This window comes from Pseudoliparis swirei, chromosome 23 (assembly GCF_029220125.1).
Source record: "Pseudoliparis swirei isolate HS2019 ecotype Mariana Trench chromosome 23, NWPU_hadal_v1, whole genome shotgun sequence".
Taxonomy (NCBI): Eukaryota; Metazoa; Chordata; class Actinopteri; order Perciformes; family Liparidae; genus Pseudoliparis; species Pseudoliparis swirei.
In genome coordinates this window covers 15,829,077-15,846,738 of record NC_079410.1, presented here as the reverse complement: position 1 = coordinate 15,846,738, position 17,662 = coordinate 15,829,077, and the positions used below count along the sequence as shown (strand labels likewise).

General features: G+C 45.9%; 1 protein-coding gene across 4 annotated transcripts; it reads left to right on the top strand.

Annotated features, from left to right (window-relative positions):
- The first annotated feature begins 673 nt into the window (after nt 1-673).
- On the top strand, nt 674-15,098 carry cdk12 (cyclin-dependent kinase 12). Of its 4 annotated transcripts, none has more exons than XR_008830555.1 (15): nt 674-2,571; nt 3,635-4,312; nt 4,949-5,128; nt 5,220-5,359; nt 5,482-5,652; nt 8,155-8,344; nt 9,114-9,170; nt 9,486-9,587; nt 9,743-9,820; nt 9,929-10,045; nt 10,137-10,268; nt 10,507-10,730; nt 11,377-11,799; nt 13,424-13,951; nt 14,393-15,098. XR_008830555.1 is itself a non-coding variant. In XM_056406102.1 (15 exons), the coding sequence occupies exons 1-15, from the start codon at nt 1,409-1,411 to the stop codon at nt 13,834-13,836; spliced, it is 3,984 nt and encodes a 1,327-aa protein (XP_056262077.1). In that variant the 5' UTR covers nt 674-1,408; the 3' UTR covers nt 13,837-15,098. The 4 variants fall into 4 exon arrangements, 3 of the variants coding, with proteins under 3 accessions (XP_056262077.1, XP_056262076.1, XP_056262075.1); XM_056406102.1 differs by having other exon boundaries at nt 674-1,523; nt 1,608-2,571; nt 13,424-15,098; XM_056406101.1 differs by having other exon boundaries at nt 11,377-11,769; nt 13,424-15,098.
- Nucleotides 15,099-17,662: the final 2,564 nt, after the last annotated feature.

Genomic DNA, 17,662 nt, shown 5'->3' with positions numbered 1-17,662 from the left:
TAAAGTATGCAGCAACCACTGTAATTAGCTTGCTATGTATTGTATATTCCGTGTTCAACTAATCTTAACATATAATTGAAATAATCCTCGCTGTTAAATGTTTACTTTTTGCATGTGTATATTTCGTTAACCTTTTAATTTATATAACGCTTGGGTACACCTGTTTACATTTGTGGCATTCTGTGAATTTGTTTTTTACACCTCATTGATAATCGTTATTGATTATATTGTGTTCATTTACCCTCTATTGCACATTACCACTTTGTTCTGCAACTGCTGCGGAACAATTTTCCTCCATCAATAGTGAAATAGACCAGATTGCACAAAAGCATGGAGCTGTCAGGGCCCCAGGACAGTTGCGCCTGTTGCCTGTTGGTAATCCATTTTTGCCATGTTTAAAATGTAAAATCCACCACGATTCTGATATTTCCAATTGCCGCGAATCCAATGTTGTGTGTTCTTTCATTTCAAATGAAATCTGTAATACTTGAATGTTGTTCTTTTTTTTTTTTTTTTACATGTTGCGTTGCTGGCGCGCGACCACGAGTCGAGTAGGCGGGCTATGCGTTGTGATAGGCCGTTGCCTCGACACGACCCAGATTGACAGCGTTCCGGCTTCCGGTTCATTCCGCTGTGCGAAGTTGCTAGTCACAGGAGCCATAATGGCGTTTGTAGTCTCCTTCAGATAGGGCTGTGGATGATATTAAATCCACTAGCATCGCCCTAAATATAGGCCTGGTTGATTCCCAGAGCCATTGATAATAAACTGGAACATCTACTGCACACGAAAATACTATGATTTATAATCAATATTGACTTTATAGGGGATAAAACCTACATTAAAGGGAACATGTAAACTACCAACGGGTCAAGTTTTCATTTGTTCGAGAAACGAGCGTCTTTTAATGAAGGCACTTGCTTGTTTCTGAATGCTAAGATCGTAATTCTGTGGAATAAAAGCACCTTTACTTAACTTGGCACTGGACAAGGACACCTTTCTCAAAGGGACTTTTTCTTTTTTACGAGTCAGCTCGCTAGCAGTCGAGCATTAGCTAGCGGTGCTAGCTAAATTCAGACGGAGACGACATCACAATGTTCCGATGCTTGGTCGGGATCCTTTTCCTCCACTGACTCTTTAAAGTACACAGTCTACAGCACCGGACAACCACCGTGGCGTTGCTCTGCTTGGCCGAACTATGGTGTCGATTTCGGTGGAATGAATTGGCGTTGAGGAGGACTGGACGTGAGCGGCCTGGTCTGTTGATTTGTGTTTGTTTTCTTGCAGTTTGTGCTTAGTAACGTAAAACTTGTTGTCTGGGATTGGAGGAGCTCTACTGGTCCCCTGTGAATGAATTGCCTGGACCACCGAGGCCCAGTCGCAGCCGAGGTACCGACGCCGGCGTAAGGGATGCCTGGCTCGGACCGACACCATGGGACCAAGAAGAAGCCGGAATCTAGCGGTGCGCTCCACCAGACCCAGGCCTCGACTCACACTTCTGCAGTCGACAAGACTAGCAAGGACGGTAACGTGCAGTTAAAATCTCCAATGTCCTCTTCCAAGCGCAAAAGGCACAAATCAACCAAACATAATCGTGAATTATCGGCAGCACCGGGACCCGACGATTATACCCTCGGAGGTGCGGCGCCACCTGGTGTCCACACTGTGAAGCCTCTGGTGGAGTACGACGATATCAGCTCGGACTCGGACACTTTCTCAGACCCACCGTCCTCGAAGCCTTCTGATAGGGGGGGCGGTGACCGACTCGAGCCCTCGCCGGACGACGAAAAGGACGACATCGAAGGCGGCGATAGAGAGAACAGGGGCCAACGACAATACCGAAAAAAGTCAAAGGACCCGAATAAAGTTAGAGACTCTGGAAATGGAGAACGTGGGTACAAGAAAAAGAATAGCAAAGACTGCGAGAAAGGGAGTGCAGGAAAGAGCAAGGAGAAGGCTGCGTCCTCTGGCCTCTCATCTAAGCGCCAGGTCCAGCCAGAGGGGGACTCTAAACGCGGGGAGCCGATGCTCTCCACCCAGGTACAGCCTGTAGCCAGTGTCGGTAGCACTACTTCCTCCACCTCCTCGTCTCGCAGCAAGGAGAGCAGCCGCTCGGGGAAGTCTCGCAAAGATAAGCAACAACGGAAAGAAGGCCTGGGGGAGGGCAGCCGCAGCTCCTCCCAGAAGAACCGAGCGGACCGAAGCCACCGCAAGTCCTCCAAGAGCCACAAGTCGAGCCCTAAGGGCAAGGCTGCCGTTAGGGGAAGCCCCCGCAGGAAGGGCACCAGCTCCGCTCTGTCGCCCAGTCCCCGCAGAGGGGCGGGCAGCGAGAGTCCGCAGGGCAGCGGGTATGGGCAGCAGGGGGATGACAGCTACTCCCGACGGAGGGTGGCCCAGCAGAGCCCCAGTCCTTACGGGGATATGTCCCGCCGCAGCAGGCAGAGATCCGACAGCCCCTACGGCAGCAGACACAGGTCCTCCAGCTATGAGAGGGACAGCAGCCCCTACTCGAGGAGACGCTCCAACAGCCCCTACGGCGCCCGCCGGTCCTCCAGCACCAGCCCCATGTCACGGTGAGTACATGCTGCAAGGCATATTTACCGTCTCGGGGAATATTTCATGTGTATTATGTACATCATTATATTATTTAAAATTAAGTTTGTCATCGTACAAAACACATGTCCCCGATTGAGACAGATTTAGTAATATGTTTACATAGTGGCGCACATTTCGACGTTTTATTATCCAATATCCTCCTTTTTGGGCGGTTTAAACAAACAGAAGCAACCTGGTTGTATGTCTACATTCAGGTAGAGCCGTTGAACTGGCAGAGGCCTTCTCAGGCCTGCCACATTGTTGCTTGTACCCTTGATAACATTGACTAAAGCGAACATTTAAATTAGTTTAAAATTCAATTACTTTTGCATAGCCCAAAATCACAAATTAAAGGATGTGGGGTAATGTCAATACAGGCCGGTGTTAAAACAGTTTAACATCAGCCATTTTATTTTGCAGTGCAAATGCAACAGCTTTGGCTGCTATGAGACGGTTAGGGCGCAGGAACACTGTCTGCGCCTTTACGGTAATCATCAGACTTTTGCGTTTATGATTACGCGTAAGATGTACAGTAGATGTACTGTTCTCTTACAAAGGCAACTCAATAAACTACTGCCTGGTGGTGAGAACACATTTTGAAATTGTTTTATAAGCAACAAGATGTTCAGTTATATTAATGTATAAAAACCATAGTAATATGTTTTCCACAGCATAAAAAGCCAGTCGTTTCCACACATGGTTGAAGTATAGCTGCACCGTGTGAGTTAAAATGTGAATTCACAGTGGACAGATTATAATTGGTACTAGCAGAATGTATTTGTTTTGGAACCAACCTTTACTTCGGTTTTAACAAACAGTAGTTTTTGCCTTTTTGTCTACATAAACTTTGTTACAAATACATGTCAAACGGTCTCATGGTTTCAATTTCATTATGTTTGATCAACCGCCATTTTATTTAGTGGTGGGCAATTTACTTCCCACTGTTTTATTTTTTAACTGTTCTCTAAAGAATGCAACATGTTGTTTGATATTCTCTGACTGCAGGAAGATTTTAAAAAATGTTTTATTTCTATAATTTAGGCGGTCTGGCCGCTCCAGGAGTCGTTCCCCTCTCCACTACTCGTCTTCTCGTCGCTCCCCCTCTCGTTCCCGTAGCAAGAGGCACACTTCCTCTGTTGCGGCGGGGGCCAGCTCCCACAGCAGCCGACCAACTAGCCGCTCTCCTCCCCGCCTGCCCCTTAACTCCAGCCTGGGAGCAGAGCTGAGCCGCAGGAAGAAGGAACGGCAGGCTGCTGAGGCGGCGGCCCGTGCTAGTAGTGGTGCTTCCACTCCTCCACCTGCACTGGCGCGTAAATCTGCAACCCCCGCCTCCTTGCGGCCAACTAAAGCCGCAGCTCCTCAGCCAGAAAGAGACTCGGCAGCAGCAGAACCTCTGCCCCCACCACCTGTGCCGTTACCCCAGGATGCTCCCAGTGGTCAAGATTTGGTTACTGCACCTCCGCCTTCCTCTTCCACCTCCTCGCCTGCACCGCCTCAGCCCTCCCCTCCTTTGCCACCCGCTCCAGCCACCCAGGTTCCTCCACTGCCACTTCAGGCAGAAACGACTGTCCAGCCTCCTACACCCATAACCACAGCCCAGGCCGTATCGCCAGCTCCGCTTCCGACACGCAGCCCGGTCCGCCAGATGCCGCTCCACAAGACGTCGACTCTTCCTCTCCTGCCTTTACCACCCGCACTGCTCGGAACCACTCAGGACAGGTGAGTAACCTCCAACTAGGATGCAGACCAACATAATACATCACACTGGACACCAAACAGGGGTGGACATTTGCACCAGGCAATTGGATTTAGGAAGTTTTGAAATGCAACAGTGGAAGGAGGACATAAAAGTACATTTTGAGCACTGGTCTGAATGCATTCTCTAATCTGTGCTTCTAAAATATAGCCCACAGTACATGCATCATAATACACCACTGAAGTCACCAATCTTTAGTTTTTCTTCTGTCATTATCATCACTCATGTCAAGTGACAGTAAGCAAGACATCGCTTTAGATATGAAGAACTTGTGAAAATGGTCTTATTTCAATAGTAGGTAGACGAAAATTACAGGGTGGCAGGCCACTGTATGCCCCACATCAAAATGACTGCCTGCCTCTTTATCATTCTTGTATGGTCATATTCACTTGTTATGTTGCACTAATGTGAACTCAAAGTTGCAACGCTCTTATCTGACCCCATCTGTTGTATTACAAACAACGGTGAGCTGGGTGAAAAAAAAAAGTGATCTTGGATACACATACAAGGAGTGCATATTAAGTACAAATTGAATATTTTCTTCTGTCTTTCGTCAATTATGCTTTTATCCTAAATATGTTTGTATTTTACACCGTCAGTCCAAAGAAGTCCACACCTCCTCACAGGCCATCCAGGAAGGAGAAGGAAGTCCGCAGCCGGCCATCACTCATCGACCTTCCTTTACCACCCACCCTTTCTGGAGGTGACTCTTCACCCCCACAGTTCCCCATCCACCAGCCCCCACCGCTACCCCAGGCAGTCCTTAAGAAGAGACCAAAGTGAGTTTCATTTTTTACTCACCTGCTTCTATTCCTCCTCTCCTTAATCCAACATAAAGTAAAATCCAATTTTCTTTTTGTTGCTTTACAGGATTTGCTGCGAGCGTTATGGTGAGCGCAAACATAACCAGAGCGACTGGGGCAAACGCTGTGTCGATAAGTTTGATATCATTGGCATCATAGGGGAAGGCACCTATGGCCAGGTGTACAAAGCCAAGGACAAAATCACTGGTAAGGCAATATTATCTGGACTTAAGTCACTGTAACACTCATGTGTTTTACATTAAAACGTGCACAGACAAAATTCACATTGACGATTTTCTCTAAATACTCTTTGTTTTTTTACACGATAGGTCAACTGGTGGCTTTGAAGAAAGTGCGATTGGACAATGAAAAGGAGGGATTCCCCATCACAGCCATTAGAGAGATCAAGATCTTGCGGCAGCTCAAGCACCGCAGTGTCGTCAACATGAAGGAGATAGTCACTGATAAGCAGGATGCACTTGACTTTAAAAAGGACAGAGGTAAGGAGGTTCGATATTATCTGGCACTACTGGGATAATGGAAAGTGTGCTCCTCGACTGCGGTGACTGGCGGGAACTTTCTGCCGTGTTGCTATAGTCAGTGTCAGAATTGTAACCCACAGCTGTGTCTGAAAGAAGAGTGGTCGTGTTGTGGATTTTCTCCCACCACTTTTGTGCACATTGCTCAGGGCTGCAGTGATAATCACAGGAGGTCTCATACCATTGGGGCTGCAACTAACGATTATTTTTATAATCAATTAATCTGTTGATACATTTTTCGATTAATCGGATTAAAATAAAACACATTAATTTTCAACCCTTTATTTAGAAACAGAACTGACGACGCTTAACTCGCTTGAGGTTCCTCGCCCGACTATTTCTGGTTTAATCGCGTCATTCCCGTCGGTGAGTGGGCGGGGCTTATCTCCGTTAATTTGCTCCGTGAAAACGGTTATCATTTCCGTCATGGAAGAACTAACCACTATTTCTACTTTATACTTGTTGTGGAAATCCCACACACGTCGTAACATCCAACGCCCTCGTCTTCGGGTTCAGAACATCACCCGTAGGCTCACACAGCTCGGTGACTTTCACCCCGACTACGTTTGAATAACTTCCTCTCCAATAATCGCGCTACACAACAAATCGATAATGAATTTGTATTTTAATTTGTAATTAATTTCATTTTATTAATTTAATTTTAATCGATTTTTGATTCGTTGTTGCAGCCCTACAGACCATCAACACCAATTTGTCATACAAAAGACAGAACTGTGAGAATATGTTTAAAAATCGCAACAGTGTACAAAAGAAAAATGACTACACGTGTTGCTGTGCCCTGTACTTCCACACCTTGTATATCACTGTCCATTATTTACTGTGGCAGTCGATTTTTAAAAATACTCTACATTTAATTTCATGTGCAGTTAAAAGTATAAACTCATAGTTAATCTAAGCTTAATAGATTGGCAATCAGATCAACTTCAAATCGCACTGTATCAAGCTATAGACGTTAAAAATATGTGTTTATTGATCTGTGGGTATGACGTTTGACAAATGCATAAAAGTAATAGGTCTACTCTATTTTTAACAAACATTAATAATGTCGAATGACCAATGTTTGGCATCAGGAAATATAAGTTCTCAGATTGAAACCAGAAGATTTTCTCATTCAACTTGCATACAATACACCTCGTAAGAAAACCACAAAAAACTAGGACGAGTAATTACTACATCTGGTTTGGTTATGTGGCAGCATGTGATGATTCACTTAAGTTGCATTCCACATGGAGCAGTGCTGGTTCATACTTTGAGAAGTAAACATGACAGTGTACTGTAGCTGGCTGTGCAGTTATGATACAGCACAGTTGTTGTTGTACAGATTCAATTCAATTCAATTCAGTTTATTTGTATAGCCCAATTTCACAAATTACAAATTTGTCTCTGAGTGCTTTACAATCTGTACACATAGACATCCCTGCCCCAAAACCTCGCATCGGATCAGGAAAAACTCCCAAATAACCCTTCAGGGGGGAAAAAAGGGAAGAAACCTTCAGGAGAGCAACAGAGGAGGATCCCTCTCCAGGATGGACAGATGCAATAGATGTAATGTGTACAGAAGGACAGATTTAGAGTTAAAATACATTCAATGAATATGACAGAGTGTATGAATAGTTCATAGTAGGCATATTCCACGATGGAGACCTCCACGATCCATCAGGCAGATGGCGGTGGGGAGGAGGAGTGGGCGGAGTCTCAACAGTGGGCGGAGTCTCAACAGGACAGTGGCGTAGTCAGGAGCAGGAATTCCACGACCCAGACCTCGATGATCCATCAGGCAGATAGGATCTATGCCGTCTCATAGGGTCCGATGACCCCATAAGACGTGAAGTCAAATGGACTCCGGGGAGAAAGCAGAGTTAGTAACGTGTGATTGAGAGATGAAAATTCATCCTTAAGGAGAGAAAAAAGAGGAGATAGGTGCTCAGTGCATCCTAAACGTCCCCCGGCAGCTATAAGCCTATAGCAGCATATCAAGGGGCTGGACCAGGTGAACCTGATTCAGCCCTAACTATAAGCTCTGTCAAAGAGGAAGGTCTTAAGTCTACTCTTAAACGAGGTGACTGTGTCTGCCTCCCGGACTGAAGGTGGAAGCTGGTTCCATAGAGGAGCTTGATAACTAAAGGCTCTGGCTCCCATTCTACTTTTTAAGACTAGGAACTTACAAGTAGTCCCGCATTTAGTGAGCGTAGCTCTCTAGTGGGGCAATATGGTACTACAAGCTCCTTAAGATATGATGGTGCATCGCCAATCAAGGCTTTGTAGGTTAAGAGAAGAATTTTAAAAGTGAACATACTCACTGACTGAGAAGCACATATTAAGCTAGGTTAAATAATATGAGCCCATCCAAGTGCATCGCAAACCTCTCTAACCTTGAGACGTGGGGTTCATGAGTGTATATTGTGTTTCTGGTTTCTAAATACATCTTCCCTCTGTATTTAGGTGCATTTTACCTGGTGTTTGAGTACATGGACCACGACCTGATGGGCCTGCTGGAATCGGGCCTGGTCCAGTTCTCCCATCAGCACATCCGCAGCTTCATGCGCCAGCTGATGGAGGGTCTGGACTACTGCCACAAGAACAACTTCCTGCACAGAGACATCAAATGCTCCAACATACTGCTCAACAACCGGTAAGGAAGCGTCGGGAGGGAAATATTGTGTCCTCTATGGAGACTGTTGGTTGTGGTCCATTTGCAGTAGCAGCTGGGATTCAGTTGATTGGCAGTAACGTCTGTTTCAGGCGTGTCTGGTTAACTAACCTCTGATTCCCTTTTGTAAACTGACTTTAATAATATCATCTGTAATGCAGCATCATCAACTTGGAAACATCCCTGCAGATGGTTTGACTGCAGCTGTATCCTGTAAATACTGTAAACTTAAAGACCAAAAACAGTTAAATGCCAACTTTAATGATCGGTTAGCAGGAAAAGCTAATTACTTAGCAACAAACCAGCACTTCAAATTACAGCAATAAAGGAGCAAGTTCTCAGATTACAAAAGTGAATCCACTCTATAAACATGTTGGGATGCGAGGGGAAGCGAAACGAGCTGCAATAGCTACGGTGCTAATAAAAAGTATTTGTGGGTTTTGCTGTGAAATGAAGCTCTGAGAGACACTGCCCTGCAACGGTACAACTATCTGTAAATATATACATTTAGTTTTGAAATTTGTTGAGTTTGAACACTGCACTTCGAGAAGAGAAAAGACAAATCCGAGCGTCTATTTTTCCATCAGTTAAAATGTCAGTGAACTCATTCTCGTCTCAGTATTGAACCTGAATCAGACAACGAATCAAAAAGAACAGGGTCCGTTTCTGTCTCAATAGTTTGTAGTCGTCAGTGCTTCTGTGCTCGTGCTTTGTAGTGTTGATGCTTCTATCTTTATCTTTCGTTGTACAGAGGTCAGATCAAACTGGCTGACTTTGGTTTGGCTCGGCTTTACATTTCTGAGGAAAGGTAAGACATGAGTATTTGTCAACTCCATATTTTACAGATAAAAGAATGCAAAATATGTGCACCTCATCTGCTTGCTTCTGTGTTTTGAGTGCACGATTAAATGTGCCAATGATCATTGAAGCAGTAATAGATTTACCGTGAGCATGTTTTACAAAGACTCTCCACTAGATGGTGGTGTTTGTCCGACTTTCCCTTCAGAGAGATTCCCATGAATGAAAGCTGAAATGTTTGTTTGGGCTCCTGGGAGGAGGGGGGCATGGATGCTCTGACAGTCCACCGAGTCTCATCGTCCCCTCTCTTTCTCCCCCCCTCCAGTCGGCCGTACACTAATAAAGTAATCACACTATGGTATCGACCCCCTGAACTCCTGCTGGGAGAGGAGAGATACGGTCCAGCCATTGACGTATGGAGCTGTGGGTGAGTGACACTGTCAGGATCACTCATTCACACTCACGTTATTTCATTTTTCATATACATTTTTCACGACATTCACACACTGGGACTGTTTTAAGCGTGGTGAGTGGTGGTGTATATGTCTGTACTACATCTACCCATTCTTTGTCATGGCTCAGGTGTATTCTGGGAGAGCTCTTTACCAAGAAGCCCATCTTCCAAGCTAACCAGGAGCTCCTGCAGCTGGAGCTCATCAGGTAGGCTTTCCTTTAGCAACACCGTCAGTAATATCTTCTGCTGCCACCGCTACACCTCAATTTCTGTTTCTGAGCCCATCGTTGCCGTTCTCCTGTCATCTCCCTCAGCCGTCTGTGCGGGAGCCCCTGTCCTGCAGTCTGGCCTGACGTCATTAAACTTCCCCTCTTCAACACCATGAAACCCAAGAAGCAGTACAGACGGCGGCTGCGGGAGGAGTTTGCCTTGTGCGGAGCCGTGCTGAGCTTTCCCAGAGTAGCCGAGGTCCACCCCCCCTGTCTGTTTCGACAGTTGAACAATCTTTCCTCTTCTGCACAGTTTACCGACCCCTGCCTTGGACCTGCTGGACCGCATGCTGACCCTCGACCCTGCACGGCGTTGCACGGCGGAGCACGCGCTCAGCAGCGACTTTCTGAGTAACGTTGAGCCCAGCAAGATGCCGCTGCCAGAGTCAGTAGCCCCATGGCCCCCGATTCCACTTTTCATATATAGTATCGGATGTGTGGTGTGTTTTTTTTCTTGTAATTGTGATCGCCATTGGAAAAATACTTTCCACATACTTAATAATTGTGGTTTATATATCAAATTTGTGGCATTTCTTTGGTTCTATCTGATTAGAGAATTGTACTTCATGGTTGTTCTATAATTAACTTTTCTTTGCGTCTCTATCTGCCGACTGCGACTCCAGTCTTCCTCACTATCAGGACTGCCACGAGCTGTGGAGTAAGAAGCGACGCCGTGCACGTCAGAGCGGGGTTCACGAGGAAGTGCCTGTGCCCAAAGTGCCCCGTAAGCAGTCGACAGGGACCTCCAGTGGAGAGAACAGCCGGCCCCAAATCAGCCCGGCTGGAGCCCCACCGCCTCCACCAGGAAAGCCTCCCGCCACGGCCAACTTGGAGAGCGAGTTGTCAGGTAACAACAAGCCTCTTAAAACTATTCCGCAGAAATGCACATGGACACAAGATATGCTTTTATGTTAAGTTTTTCAATACACAGCTTTACCCCAAAAAATGCAAACTGAGAAGATTTGCAGACTTTGGTAACATTGAGGGAATGATAACCTGACTTCAGGGGCACCATTCATGTCCTTGTTTTATTATTGTTCTATAATTACTGTGTTTATTTCAGACCCATGTTACATTACATGTCATTTAGCAGACGCTTTTATCCAAAGCGACTTACATTAAGTGCATTCAACCTAGAGTACAAACTAAGAACAACAAGAATACAGAAAGTAACATTTCCTCAACATAGTCGAACTACAAAAGTACCATACTTGAGAAGCGCTATATAAAATAAATGATTATTATTATTATTATAATAAGAGCTATTTAAGTGCCACTGAAGTGCTAAACTGTGTTTTAATCCAGATATAGTCGGAAAAGATGTGTTTTTAGTTTCCGGCGAAAGCTGTAGAGACTTTCTGTTGATGCTGACATACTGTTGCACTGCTCAGAAGTTAAACAAAAGAATTATTCAGAAGCAATGTTTATGTATCTTTTTGTTTGTAGGTGTTGTATTTTCATGGTTTGAATTGTTGTTGCGGGAATGTGTTCAGGCCTGGGAGTTGTTGCAGAGCAGTTGAACCAGACCGAGCTGGCGGTGCTGCTCAACCTCCTCCAGGGACAGACGGACCTCAGCCTGCCCCAGGTGGCTCAGCTTCTCAACCTCTCTAAACCAGAGACACTCAGCCAGTCGTTGTCTGCCCTCAGTGAGGCCTCTGACCACCAGGGGGCGCCAGAGGACCAGGCCCAGTCTGCTCCCAGGTCTCAGCCCCCAGAGCCGCCTCCTGAACCCCAGGAACTCTCTCCGACATCCGGAGACCCACCGCTCAGCCAGGATGACCAGGCCAAGCTGCTGGCTCTCATTTTGGGCCATATCATTAAGCCACAAGCCGAGGAGCAAGCCGACGAGAGCAATGGCGTCCAGTCAGAGGAGGCACTAATGCGCGGTTCGTCCGCCTCTACTACTGATCGCAAGGGCAAGTCCAGGTTTAGTCTCTAGAGGGTGGAAAAAAGGGGGAACCAAGGTCAGTTGAAAATAACTGGGGACAGCAAGATTGAGGAGAGGAGGGCAGAGAACAAAAAAAGCTGACTGAGTTTTGTTATTCAAAATTCCTGTATATTCCATCAAATGAATTACACTTTAGACTACCCGATGGAATCAACAGTGATCAATTTACCAAATAAATTGGGCCACTAGTCGTATCATGCATCCCCACCCAACACTCGCCATCGTCCCCGTTTACCACCTCCCGTATTGAAAAATGAAGTACCTCGCAAAATATCACTGGAGCGTTGGTCGTCACATGACCCTGGGAACCAGTCAAAGGTTTGGTGCACATGGTCGTCTCTCACTGGTGTGCTCAATAAATCGGGAGGAAATTTAGTTTTATGAATTGGAGTGAAAAGAGAGGTTCGCACTGTATTGATCCTTCCCCGTTTCTCCCACTTCCTCGTTTCTTTCTCACAGTCTGTCTCTGTATCCTTCCCATCTCCACTGGTGTTCTCACTTCATTTTCACGATAAAGCAGATGTCATGGATTCTTCACATGAGGCGATGTTGCTTTAAACAGTCTGTAATGTCAGCCTTTTTATCAAGAAAGTCTAATAAATTATAAAGTGAAAATAAATGTTTTGAGTCTTTAGCCCTCACCTGCATGTGTTTCTTTTAACTTTGCTTTGTCACACCTTTTTGTTTTGTTTCAAACTGTTCACTCTGACTCATATTAATTAAAAATGTGATTAGCAAGATGAATAAAACGATTGCCGATGCTGCCGACACTGGAATGGTAACGGTCCTGTTTTCTTCTGGTTATTCTCCCTGTCGAGGCGTCTGCAGCCTCCTCCCCCGCGGGTTGTCTTGCACTGCTGTTGGAAAAGAATGAGACGAACCCGGCTCAGTAATTTTGTCCTGACCTTTTTTTAAATACTTAATATCCCTCTACATAAGTCACCCTTTCTGTTCATCCAGCTGTACATGTCCTTCCTAGTGTTTCCTCATCTAGTTACTGCATTTTTTCCCCCCCATTTTCTTTTTCAAGGTTGGTTGGAGGAAAAACAAAAAGAGCTCCAGCTGTTTTGAACCCAGAGTGAATACATTAAATGTTATACTGTGTTCATTAAACATCATTTAGGGGTGATGAATCGCATTCAAATAAATATAATTTAATTTGACCATGAGATTTATTAGATCTGAATAGGTGCAGGCGAGGATAATTTTCGGATGCCAACTTTGTATTTAGGTCTGAATAGTTTTTGCAAATATTGCTCCGTATATTTAAAATGTCCATAGGTTAATAACAAAGTTAAGTTTGTTGCAACAAAACCAGCAGATATGTTTTCCCTTAGAATCGTTCTGAAATGTCCTTTATGTGATACATTTAGAGTCCTCTGCTCTCCCTCTAGTGGTGAAGCTAGGAATGTCAACATTGTGTAACTGTCAGGCCAACAATGTAACGAATACAGTTTGACTTTCCGTAAATGCAGATTGAACAGGAAGCCGAGTAAGACTTTGGGTTATCGTACAGATGGGGCACACTGAAACTCAACATGTTAATCCTTCATGCCTAATGTTTCTTCCTCTGTCCTGTTTGTCCTCTTCAGGTGGTGCAACATCAAAGAAGAAACAGCTCGGGGTCAACCAGATGCCTCCCTCTGGTGAGCAGCGTCCGCCCTCTCCACCCGGGCCCCCTCCATCAGCGCCCCTTGGAAATGCCCAGCAGGCTGGGTGTGCGGCCCAACCCAGCCAGGACATCAGCCCTGCCATGGCAGCTGCCTTGCTCCAGCTCATCTCGCAGCAGGACTCTGAAGCTGGGGGCCCTCAGCGCAGCAAGGACCCCCCTCCTGCTGCGGGTGCCTCGGCCCGCGGACAGCCTCCTCCCTGGGTTGCAGACACGCCGCAGAAATCTACGGCTGCAGCTGATACCCCAGCAGGCCTGGGGAGTGCTGCTCCCGCCACTGCAGCACAGTTCCCGAAAGACCAGGACCTCCGCTTTTCTCACGGCGCTGCCCGCTGACCCTCAGTTCCCCCGGAGAGACGGACCTCGGTGTCCTGCGACGGTGACCCTGGCGTGAAGGAAAAGGCGGAGGGGCCCCCCCCCAGCTGATTATGACTCACTGGACCATGAGCAGGTAGCTAAAGTTGAATCAAAGATTATGAAAATGAATGTCTTAAAGAGAGCCCTTTTCAGGTCGTCACCACTTCCCCCTGAGCAGCTGTTGTGTTGCGATGGAGGCCGTGTTTGGACCCGGGGTCGCTCTGACCTCTAACTACCCATGAGGTGACAGTCGCCGCCTGCAATCCCTCGCTCTTTCCTATCCACTGACTTGAATGAAGTTTAGCTTCCAAATTGAGTGCCATGCAGCGGACGCTCAACTTAGAAAGCAGCTGTGATCTATTTATGTTCTCCCCCCCCCCCCCCCCCAAACAAATGATTGTCATGTCCACTGCAGTGCCCACTTCTAACAAAGTTAGCAGTGTTTAGGGGGAGGAAGTCCCGGCCGTCCACTCCGATGAAGTGGTGACGATGACTGTGATGGAAGCTAAAATACCTGCGTGTGAATATATTTAAGGCGGGAACACTGGAGCAACGCCGGCTGCCGCCCCTGTTTTCAGCCCAGTGCCTCCTTTGTGACCCCTGAAGGATCTCGGCCTGTCGGGGCTGTGTGGGTTACGGTTCTACGGTTCTGCTCGGTATGTACTACAACAGTGTACATCTGCAGGGCTGTATTATTATTATTTTTTTACCCAAAGGCTATTCCATATTATATTCTGTCTGTCACTCGGCTGAACTGCAACGTGTTCTCGGTCCATGTGCATTCTCCTTCCTTTGCATACAGCACACCTCTGTGTCCTAACAAGCCTGGCCTGCAGTACTTTCCTGTCTGAAATATGGATTTAACCACTAGATTACAACGGACCTCTTTATAATACTCAAGCTATTGAAATATAAAGCTATAGAAACATGTATACACAGACAGAAACTGACTTATTTGCCTTTTCCCATTGGGCTGTGAACGCCTCCGTCATCTCCTCCCTGACAACCTGTGCAACAAAATATTTTCTTTTTTTTTGCTGCTGTTATTTTCTACATAAAGAAAATGTTTCACGCTTGAAAAAAATGGTCCACGATTCCCGTTTTCTTTGTTTGTTTTCTTTTGCTTTGGAAAAAGAATGGGAGAAGAAAACGGTTTGGCGTGTCCGTAAAAAGAAACAAATATTTTGTAATATGTGTTGTCCCTGTTCAGTTGATTAAAGGAAGTAATGCGACCAGTTGAATATTCTCTCCTGGCGTCTCTGAAAGTGGCCACTAGATGGTAGGCACTCATTCACACAGCTCCATCTGCAGGCGGTCCTCACAGCCGGATCAGAGTAAAGCTGCAGTCTGGGCGAAGTTATGCACCAGATTTCTGATTATTCTTATTCCTCTTAATTTCTGGATGCTCCTGTTAGTTTGTCTTTCATTCTACAGGCTATTTATTTTCAACTAGGAACGCATCAAGGAAGGGAAATAATTAATCATGCAAAGAAAATGACTAACATGCAAGGAAGAAAACACAAAAGAATAACTCAATCTTGATTAAAATATTCAATATGGTTTCAGGTGTGATTTATCAAGTTAGCTCTTGGAACACTCAGTTGGAGACTTATTTAAAGCAATATTATAGATCATTGTGGTTTAATTTACACCGTTCCATACACACTGCCTAATATGTGAAGTGTAAGACTGAGCCAGTCACACAGTGGCGTGAAATGCTCCCTTCGGATCAATCTCATTTATGTGTTGGTTCCGTGACCACGTGGGTTGATCTCTTTATGAACATCCTGACAGGCAGACAAGGATCATAAACTACAGATTGGCAAAGAGAGAGGCCTGCAAGGTTCATGCAAGACTGGCTGTGTGTGTTTATATACGTGTGTGTGTGTGTGCGTCAGGATTGGTCTCATGCGTACCCCGACCAGTTCCCCACTTGGCAGGCTCACAGAGCCGCTTACCCCTCTGGCCCACCAAGCAGCTGATCCCTCTGGGTGAGAGATCCTTTCAGAGAGGAGGCAGTGGGAGGCTCACCTGCCCTCTATCACAGGCCCAGTGTGAGTGGGATGAGACGGTGGTGTGTGTGTGTACGAGGGTGTGTATGTTTCCGTCTGATGCTTTTTTTCGCCCATCGGGACTCCAAATAATAGTGAATGTGCCCGCAGGGATTTTTTTTTTTTTCACAGGAGAAGAAGTGGGCAATGCCAAGTCACAGAGACTAGACGAATAAATCAGGACTGAGGAGTGAAGAGGGAGGTGCAGGAGGCTGTGCCATCAATCAGAAAGGCACCTTATGGGGAATGCCCATAAATGTGCCACGCTGCCAGTCTGAGGCACGTACTCGCCATGGCAGAGACGTGCGGCGGCACTCAAAGCGGAGCCTCCATTTTGGATGCCGCCGCTTCACTCTCCGCCGCAGTGATTTTGGAGGACTTCCAGACAATTGGTGAATTCATAGATTGTCCATTTCAGTCAATTGAGTCCACATTTTTATTAATGCACTTAATGCAAACATTTAAAATCTTGATCACGGCAGTTGCGTATTGTTCACGATGTGAAATCTGTAAGAAATTGAACAAACAGCGGCTCCTTTTTTAAAAATGTCAAATGAAGGAGCCAGCTCTCACATCACACATCTGCCTCGACCCTGACTGAGTACAAAGGGCACTTAGGAGCGTGCATCCATCTGCTTTAATGCACACCAGCCACTGCTGATGGATTTTGGGGCAGAATAAATCTGTAAACTACCAGCCACAGCGGCCAGCAGTGGATGATGGTGTTTATTTAGTGTTGTTGTAGAAAGTCCGGTTTAACCTTGCAGTGACCTTTCAGAAGCTTCTAGCTGAAAGTTACCGAGCTGCAGGATTTTAAATATTTTTTTAGATTGCCACAACAAACAATGTAACGAGCTATCTGTGTCTGTCTGAACCGGTGCTACGCTTTAGCAAAGCTCACTCCTCAGGAGGACGGAACAGGAAGTGAGTTGGGATGGAGAAGGTTGATGGACACGGACATGTACTCGGGAGGGGAGCAGCAAGTGATCCTGCATTTCGATTTAGTGTAAGGAAACGTTTGAGTGAATTAAACTTTTTATATGTTACCTATTTAGGCATAACACTATTTAGATGAGCCTTCAGACTTGCTTTGAGATTTATGAACTCAAGTCCATGTTAACATTCAAATGTGCACAGTTTCAGTTTGAGATATGGCTGATGCAGGCGTCTCCAGACAAAACATTCCTATGAATCCTGCAGCCGAGGCACTCCATAAATTCAATCAGTCATTTTTTATTATTCTTTTACTCGTTCCTGCAATAAAAATCTAGATTTGAATTTAAGGGGGAAAAAATAGGATCTGCACTCGTACAAATCTCTTAACTGACTCTTTAAAACAAGTTAATTTGTCTCTCTCCAAACACCTATTATTGTGTGTGTGTGTGTGTGTGCGTGCGCTTGTCTACGTGTGTGTGTGTGCATGTGTGTATGCTCGTCTACGCGTGTGTCTTTCTGCCAGTGTGTGTGTGTGTGTGCGTGCGTGGTAGCGCCATGTGTGTGTGTGTGTGTGTGCGTGTGCGTGCGTGGTAGCGCCATGTGCAGTATGAATCTGGGCCGCTGTTGTCTCTGAGCCATGCTAAGGTTTGATGTTGAGCTTGATGACTGAGGCTGTTTGATCAGTGACTATGTGTAAACTCAGTGAGGGGAGGAAGGGACTCCCACAGTCCCACATCACACACACACACACACACACACACACACACACACACATGCAGAGTAGTCAGCAAAGGACAGCTAATGTAAAGCATAATTAG